At 48.5% G+C, this 9,175-nt stretch overlaps 1 protein-coding gene across 14 annotated transcripts; it reads right to left on the bottom strand.

The window, feature by feature from the left end:
- Positions 1 to 63: 63 nt before the first annotated feature.
- zfand4 (zinc finger, AN1-type domain 4) lies at positions 64 to 8,800 on the bottom strand. Of its 14 annotated transcripts, none has more exons than XR_007397154.1 (12): positions 8,401 to 8,800; positions 7,154 to 7,408; positions 6,325 to 6,400; positions 6,110 to 6,177; positions 5,819 to 6,005; positions 4,091 to 4,247; positions 3,126 to 3,824; positions 2,840 to 2,894; positions 1,873 to 1,990; positions 993 to 1,376; positions 903 to 947; positions 64 to 767 (listed from the first exon to the last, which is right to left on the bottom strand). XR_007397154.1 is itself a non-coding variant. In XM_049009536.1 (11 exons), the coding sequence occupies exons 3-11, from the start codon at positions 7,329 to 7,331 to the stop codon at positions 1,241 to 1,243; spliced, it is 1,674 nt and encodes a 557-aa protein (XP_048865493.1). In that variant the 5' UTR covers positions 7,332 to 7,343; positions 8,401 to 8,473; positions 8,786 to 8,800; the 3' UTR covers positions 64 to 1,240. The 14 variants fall into 14 exon arrangements, 1 of the variants encoding a protein (XP_048865493.1); XR_007397155.1 differs by having other exon boundaries at positions 64 to 722; XR_007397153.1 differs by having other exon boundaries at positions 858 to 947; positions 1,038 to 1,376.
- Between the last annotated feature and the right edge of the window lie 375 nt (positions 8,801 to 9,175).

Raw genomic sequence — 9,175 nt, 5'->3', positions numbered from 1 at the left:
TTCCAAGCTCTACCATAAAAGCAGGGATGGTGAGTGAAACAGCTTGGATTGTAACACACAGTGTTAAAACATGCCACCTGGTTTATTTTTTATTTAACAGCAAAACGACTCATTAAAAACTGGCATCAAAAAAAAATTATGGCGTTACCAGTTTCATACATGTTTTTTATCCCAAAACATTCCAAACATCCACACACTAGTCATTTTATTGCATTCATGTGTTGTTAATGAGAGACAATAAACAGCTGTACTGCTAACAGAATCTGCCTGCTCCTTTCATCCAAGGCTGGATTTACACCAACACAAAGATGGGATGTATCCAAATAAAGAAATACATAAAATACCCTAAAGTTACTGTCAAATAGAGGTATGCATATTAATTATTAAAGTGCATTTTAGAGAAAAACGCAAAAGAAATTTTAAAAAATTAGGTGACTCAGGCTGTCCCTATGCACCCTTTGTCATGCTACAGTTTCAGCCATGTGCCAGATACATTACAGAGTCGATTTCTGAAAGCAGGGTGGGGTCACCCCATGGAGACAGGGAGGGGCATGAACTCAGAGGGGCCGTGTCACACCTTAGAAACGGGGAGAGGCACAGACTCAGAGGGTTAGAGTCACATCATGGGGATAGGGTGAGGCACTGACTCAAAAGGGGCAGAGTCACACTTCACACATGATAGCGATAGGGCAGAGAAGGGACTTGGAAGGGCAGAGTCTCACCTTAGAGAGGGGGAGAGGCACAGACCCAGAGGGTCAGAGTCTCACCTTAGAGAGGGGGAGAGGCACAGACCCAGAGGGTCAGAGTCTCACCTTAGAGAGGGGGAGAGGCACAGACCCAGAGGGGCAGAGTCTCACCTTAGAGAGGGGGAGAGGCACAGACCCAGAGGGGCAGAGTCTCACCTTAGAGAGGGGGAGAGGCACAGACCCAGAGGGGCAGAGTCTCACCTTAGAGAGGGGGAGAGGCACAGACCCAGAGGGTCAGAGTCTCACCTTAGAGAGGGGGAGAGGCACAGACCCAGAGGGGCAGAGTCTCACCTTAGAGAAGGGGAGAGGCACAGACCCAGAGGGGCAGAATCACATCATGGAGGTAAGGTGGGGCATGGACTCACCGAGGAACAGAATCACACTTTACAGGGGGCACGGACTCAGTGGGTAAAGAAACAACTGGCTAGTGTCAAATTGTTTAATTTTGTGTCCATGTATGAGGCTCCCACAATTCAGACTCCAGCGCAGCAGCTTCAGATTTTGGGAAGCTTGGGGGCACTGACGACAGGGAGGCTGTCCTGCAGGATGCGGCGACCCACGCCCTTGTAGTCGAAGCTGCATCCATGGGCCTCTGGATAGCGGTGTGATGCACAGAAATTGTTCCCACACCTGCAGGGACAAGCCATTGACAGCAGGTCAGCCCCAGACGCATGCGTGTGGGCATCTGCCTCTCATCCTTCCTAACAAAACCTTCAACAATCAAGCTATGATGCTAACGAAATCATAAACAGCGTCGTAATGGATACTAGTCGAGAAAATAACTATATTGTGTTGTACTGTTTTCACTGAGCTGGCAGATCTGTTGAACACCTATAGGGGTCTTTCTGCACCACGCCTCCCCACTTCCTGGGGTTAGCACCTTCAGTGTAACCCTCAGCTGGCTCTGCATTCCTCCATTACCCGCCACTAGATACGACAAATAGCTTTTATCTCATGTCTCAGTATTAATGCATAAAGGGTTCTTGTGAACCCTGATGAAGTCTGCAGAAGACTCCAGGTCAGACTGCGGCTAAAGGAGATATTGTACTGGACACTAACATTGTCTTATTTGGGCCTCCACGGTAATCATGCAGCTGGAGTGGGCAGGAGGGGGCTCTGGACACACCTGCACTCATAGCTGGACGCTAATCCGGTTCTCTTCCCGCACATGGAGCAGTGCTTGGAGTTCTTCTTCTTGGGAGCTGCCGGGATCTTCACTGGCGGCAAGCTGCATGACAGGGCGCCTGTGGGACAGAAGTTGTCACTTCAGGTCACTACCTTACGGCTGCAATCTGCCCTGCAGACTGGGTGCCATGCCCTGCAGACTGGGTGCCATGCCCTGCAGACTGGGCGCCATGCCCTGCAGACTGGGCGCCATGCCCTGCAGACTGGGCGCCATGCCCTGCAGACTGGGTGCCATACCCGTACATGGTTTATGGCTTTGTGGTTCCTCAATATCCTCCAGCATCGTGATAGACATTGTGCTGCACCATAGATTAAATCAGACCCACCAACCGACAGCAAAGATCAGTGGAGCCCCCCCCCCCCACTCTGCCCTCTGCCAGGTTAAACCCCACCTCTGGGGCACCTGCATCCATCCAGGAAGGCAACTACCCAAGCAGGTCTGGGTACAGCTTTCTGTTAACTGTGAATTGCAGCCAGGAAAAAGTGATCAGATTCAAATACGTCTGAAATATGGGTATTTGGTTGTTGTGTGTTCTGCAACCTTCGCCACATTCAGGTAGCACGGTCATCATGTAATACTATTTTTTTTTCAAACCGGTCTTTGGGGAACCTCAGGCGGTCTAACTTTTTGCTCCCTTCCAGTTTCCGGTAGGAGCAAAAACTTGTACTGTCTTGGGGTCCCTGAGGACTGGGTTGGTAAAGACTAACTTAATCTATGGAACTTGACAACATACTGCGGCTCTGAGAGACCTCCAGGGCAGCAGCAGCCGACCCCCTAGCTAAGGAGGCTGGTTTTGCCTGGAAGCATCCCATTCTCGGAAGCCATTACTTACTTTATCCTTTGATAATGGGTGTTTCATGCGGAACTGCACATGCGGACTTTGTGCTCTGTGGCTGCAGTAACTCACCTGTTCTTCTCACTGGGCCAGAAGGAACGCCGCAAGCACCTCGGGCACATCCAGGCTGCAGAAAGGGATTCATCAGAGAGGAATTAGGGAAGGTGGCACCTCCTACCTGGCCTCAGGTATATGGGTGTGTGAAGAAGTGACCCTGCTTGGGCCAGTAGGTACCTGCCAGGATGGTCTAGCCCTGCTCTGTGCATGTGGTTGCGTATCAGGCAGGTCTATCGAGCATTAGTCTGGACATATCAGCTGTCATGCACGTGTGTATTTATGCGACAAAGTCGAGACTCACCACGGACATTGGTGCGGCCTCCACAGTGGACACCTTCCTCAGCAGGCTCCCTGTGTCTCCCTGATTCGGACACAGTGATATCAGGCCCGTCACCTCAGAAAAGTCCTGGCCTCCGTTCCCAGGAATGACGACTGCCTGCAGAGGGCCCCCTTGGAAGCACTCGAGGCGGGCGCCACGGGAGGCGGGAACAATCGGCTCCGAGGGAAGGTGGAGGGGAGGGAGCTTGCAGCGCTCAGCACCAATTGGTTGAGTCTCTGGGGAGGCCACGCCCCCGGGAAGCAGTGGCAACAGGGTGGCTGCACCACTAGGGATCTGGGTTGAATTGTCCAGACTGGGTGCTGAGCGGTCCAAGCAAAGAGGTTCTGGTTGCTGAAAGGCCAGCGGGTCCATCAGAACTGAGTCATCTATCAACTGCACTTTGGACTCCTCCCCTGATGAGCTACCCAGTATAGGTCGTGCAGGGAAGACTCTGTCCTTCAGCAGTTTGGAGGTGTCCCCCTCCAGCTGGGACACCTTAGACGAAGTCTGTGTCTGGCCGAGGAAAGGGCATTCCCAAGCATCTGAGGCATGTGTTGAAGGTGGGCCCCCAGTAGGGGGCAGTAGCTGGCCAATTTGGGGAAGTACAGGGAACAGGCGAGGGGTGAGGGTACTGCTGCAGGGGGAGGGTCCCTCTGGAGGATGGGCTCTCAGCTTTGCAGTCTTTTGTACAAATCCAGAAAACACAGAGGTCATATCAGGCACAGGAATATACAAATGACTGGGTAACAGGTTCAGTGTAACTTTATGGGTCTGTGACTGCACTGCCTGACTGTTCCGGATGCTGACTGACATTCATCATTAATTAATAAGCAACATGAAACCCAGACTCTGCAGCCTACCGAAATGCCATGGGGCTCCTACAGAACTGATCCGGCAGCACCAACATGGACCATAAACACGGAGGTACATAGCACTTCCAGCCCTACCTTCCTGCTAAGGTTCATGTTCTCCATCTTGGCCTTCAGCTGTTTCATTTTCTTCATGGTGACAGAGTTTTCCAAGGTCTGCTGAGCTGCTGTAGGGCTTTCGATCTCCCCGTCCTCCTCCGCCTTCTCCGTGTAGAGGTTATACACAGAGCCAGTGCTAAAAGCATCCACACAGAGCATTCTTTTATACGTGTGGCTATGCTTGTAACAATGATGACCAAGCAGGAGCATATGGTGATAAACTGCAGGGTGTGGCTCTGATCTCAGCCTCGGCTCCTGTGTAAATGTTCCCTCGGTATCTGTGTGGGATTCCTCTCATAGTCCTACAACACAAAGTTTGTGCATTTGCATGCAAAAGGTCTTGCGATGGACTGGCTCCCTGAAAACAGATGGGCTGTATTCAAAGAAGCCAAAAACAGTGAGTCAGAGCCAAAGTTAGTGTTTCTCAGAATCACAGTGCCACTAGCCCTCTCACATGACCAGAACTGAAGGACCCTGTAATGTGGTATTTGCCTCACTTCTGTTTCGCTTTGGACCAAAGTGTCTGTTACACATATACAGTGGCATGCAAAAGTTTGGGCACCCTTGCTTAAAATGTCTGTTACTGTGAGCAGTTACATTTTTGTTTTCATGAAACACAGGTGCAAAAAAATGAAAAGGGCCTGAAACAAAAGTCTGGGCACCTGACATGGTCAGTACAATATTAACACCCGCTTTGGCAGGTATCACAGCATGTAAACAATTTTTGTAGCCAGCTAAGAGTCTTTCAGTTCTTACTTGGGAGATTTTCATCCACTTGTCCTTGCAAAAGGCCTCTGCTTCTGCCAGATTCTTGGGCTGTCTTGCGCACACTGCTCTTCTGAGATCGAACCACAGATTTTCAATGATGTTTGGATCGGGGGACTGTGAGGACCATGGAAAAACCATCAGCTTGCTCCTCTTGAGGTATTCCATTGGAGATTTTAAGGTATATTTTGGATCATTATATTGTTGTTGGACCCAGCCTCTTCTTAACTACCAGAATTTGCTGGTATTTATTCAAATCCATACTTCCCTCTACCAATGACATGTTCCCTGTGCCACTGGCTGCAACACAAGCCCAAGGCATGATCGTTGCTCTCCCATGCTTAGTAGTTGGAGAGGTATTATTTTCCTGGAATTCGGCAGCCTTTGTTCCCCAAACATACCTTTGCGCATTGTGACCAAAAAATTCTGAGTTCATTAGACCACAGGTCTTGTCTCCTAAATGCATCAGCCTTGTTCAGATGTTCATTTGCAAACGTCAGATGCTGAATTTTGTGGCTAGGATGCAGGAAAGGTTTTCTTAAGCAGACTACCATGGCTGCTGATTGTTGGGACAAAGTTTGAAGAGTCAGAGAATTTATCCAGCTTTACACTTCGAATCACCTGGGGTTTCCCAACGATGACTGTGAACCAAACTTTTGCTTCAGGCCCTTTTCATTTTTTTGGTATGTTATACCGGTGATTGATGGGAAAAAAAGTAATCTTGCTGACAGTAGTGAAGAAATGTGTCATCTTTAACTTTTGGTGATCAGTTCTTCTGTTCACATAACTATTCACAATAATAGACATTTTAAGCAAGGGTGACAAAAAACTTTTGCATGCCGCTGTAAATGTAATGTAATTGGTACACGGTGCCTAGGCACAGCAGGCATGCGGACTACTCATGATGAAAGAACAGAAGCTACACAGGGGGTTAGAACAAACCTCAACAGCTCCGGTACAGGCGTCAACATGCCATCGCCTCGGTCAACGATGCCGAAGAGATTAATCTGCTCGCCCTGGCAGTACACCAAGAAGGCCAGCTGCTTGTTGGGTGGGCTCCTCTCCCAGACATCCTCCTGAATGCCATCCACATCATCTGTAGCCTCTAGGCTCATTTCTCCTGTGGGTACTGGGAAGATGAGGGCAGAAGTCAGGGTTGTGCAGGCGTCATGGATGAAGACTTGCTCCATGATGCTTAATGCCCTCCACAGCGATAAGGGTGACAGAACTGACCTTTGCGGGTACTGATGGGCCCCCCCTTCATGGCCAACACTAGCTTCAGTGTGCATCCATCTGAAATGCTGAGCACACACGAAAATGTCTGGGATCAGAGTGATGCAATAAGCCTCTGCGACGCAATTATATAAGAGGTCCTTCTCTACAGAGTTATTCTGAAGTTAGGATCAGTAGGACAAATTCATTTAGCAGGACATAGCAAGTATGCTCACCTGTAATGGTGCAAGCGCCTGTCGTTTTGCAGCTCCACACCATTCCATATCAGATGCTGCTGCCCTATTGGAACACCTTTGGGTGGATACAAGTAGCATACTGTTAGCATTCAGAGCCCGGTGACAGGCTTTGCATGGACACCGATATACGGAACGCATGCAGGAGACCGTGCTTCTATCTGGCATTCAAATAACTGGCACAATCCTAAAACGTGAGTATAAAAATTTGAAATTCATAATAGTAAGTAGTCACACTATCCATCCATCCATCCATTTTCCAAACCGCTTATCCAACTGGGTCGCAGGGAGTCCGGAGCCTATCCCGGAAGCAATGGGCATGAGGCAGGGAACAACCCAGGATGGGGGGCCAGCCCATCGCAGGGCACACTCACACACCATTCACTCACACATGCACACCTAAAGGCAATTTAACAACTCCAATTAGCCTCAGCATGTTTTTGGAATGTGGGGGGAACCCGGAGTACCCGGAGGAAACCCCACGATGACATGGGGAGAACATGCAAACTCCGCACACATGTAACCCAGGCGGAGACTCGAACCCGGGTCCCAGAGGTGTGAGGCAACAGTGCTAACCACTGCAGTACCATGCCGCCCCTAGTCACACTATTCTATTACAAATTTACAATAGATTAAAATAGTAAGCAATTTTAAAAAGGATTGTATAATGCATGTCAGTTCCTACACATTCCTACTGAGCAACACGCTTCCATAGTCTGCCTTCTTGCTCTGCTATTGATCATCTTGCAATATGTTCAGTAAAATATGTGACTTGATATAACAGTAAAATAAATATAAATATGTACAGTACCTTCCAGCCTCTGGATCTTGGCCTTAACTGACAGCAGCGTGTCAAAGAGAGAGACCCGAAGCTCAAAGCAGGTCCCTGTCAGAGTCTCAATAAACAGCTCCACCATCCCGTAGCAGGACGCCCTCTGGACTGCCTCTGGACGCTCATCGAGGAAGGGGGGCTGCTTCCTGTGCTCCATCGTGGGCGGGGGCTGTAGGTGGAGCCCAGAGTTGTAGTGGGGAGGACCAGGAAAGTGCCTCTTCAGGGTTCCTCCACCTGAGATACAGGCAGGCTATAGCTGAGCCAGTTAGGAACATGGCGTTTACGATTCAGATTGAGGACGATAGAGCAGCAAAGTCAAGGAGACTACCCCTCCTACTGCCCCCTGCTGGTGGAGGGCACAATGTCACAAACGAACAGGCAGCATATAGTGAGGAGTTCCACATGTTTAGGGAGCTGAACTGAGACAATGGAAGTGAGGCCAAGATGGGAAAAAATACAGGAGAGCTCTGATTTTGGGTCTCTCCCTGTCATGGGCCATGTAGCAAGTGATATTCTATCTATGAACAATCAATCAAAGGACTTCTCCCTCCAAAGTGAAGGAGAAATATCATTTACTGTATGTTGCTAGGAGTGATGACCATTATCCCGTTACATTACAAATGAGTGATGACAAATGATGTTCACTACCAGTTCTTCATCATTTCAGGACAAATCTGTTCCAGTATGTACTAACCATGTCACGACTGATTTACCCTGATTATGTAGAAGAGCAACTGTATATGTCATAATACAAACTCTGAAGTGTTAACACATTCATGAAAATATCACATATAAATAATCTTTGTGAACAGCCTGAGGTGGAAGCCAAGGCATTCAGTCTCACTCCGGATTTGCAGCACTATGTCTACTCAGTTACAGCACTGTGTGATGTGGTATGGAGCAATTCAAGTGTCTATCCATCATGAAATCTAACGGACAATTTCTCTGCACACTGCAGGTGATGTTTCTAATACTGCCACCTTCGTTAAATGATCATCCTCAATGCAGCCGTGGTTGAACCCGTGTTGACAACGGCAACGTAACACCAGGGATGGCCATGAAACCCTAAATCAATTTATCACACATTGCCTTGACGATGAGGGCATAAGAGGCGAACCTGTGGCGACGTGGAAAGCCGCCAACCGTGACCGAAATCATGCTGTCATTATGTCTCTGGATGATACACACTTCGCCCACGCGGACTGTTATCTAGCGTATTATCTCACCTTAAGGGCATCCCTGGAGCGCCGAGGGTAGAGGATGGACGGACCGGCAAATTCGCCGGTCTTCGGTGACAAGCTGCTTTCAAACCGGTTATAAAGAGGCAGTCTTGTTAATTTAGTTTTCCGCGATGAACGGCTACACAGCTGGTTAGCAACCAACAACAAAAGATAAAACCAGCAGCCTGTCTTACTAACAAGTACCTCTGTCCTTGTTTTCAGTGTCACGGCAACTATAATAATAATACAGTCCTTCTAGCATAACAGCGCACTATCAATTAACGTAATAATAGCTCTTTTACCCGATTTTACTTCTCAACTGCCACGATTTTTATTATCTACACGAGACACAAAGCAAAGCTACATGGCAACTGATGCTCATTTTACAGACCTCTGCTGCTGTCTTTCAGATTAATAAACGTCGCGGAAAGACCCGCCTATTAAAATATATCTGCCTGACAGCTAACCAATGACACAACGGCTCAAAGAGCATAAATGTCAGCAAACCAATGGGGTGGGTGCAGAGGCGGGATCAGCGTGTAAGATTAGACGAACAGGCGCTACCATCAGTAAATATCCCGGATGTTCCTTGTCTCCCAACAATAATCACTAGTCACTACTGTTGCTGTCGGCACGGATAATTTCCTCTCATCATTAAGCACTTCCGGAATCCTGTCACGTTTTCTAAGATCTACGCTGACCCGTAGTCTACTGGCTTGTCAATTTCCGAATTTGGTAATCTTAAATTTTTAAGTTACTTTAAAACCGATGCCCCGTATAT

Source organism: Brienomyrus brachyistius, chromosome 3 (genome assembly GCF_023856365.1).
Source record: "Brienomyrus brachyistius isolate T26 chromosome 3, BBRACH_0.4, whole genome shotgun sequence".
NCBI lineage: Eukaryota > Metazoa > Chordata > Actinopteri > Osteoglossiformes > Mormyridae > Brienomyrus > Brienomyrus brachyistius.
The sequence above is the reverse complement of the archived record's forward strand: the minus strand, read 5'-3'. Positions and strand labels throughout refer to the sequence as shown.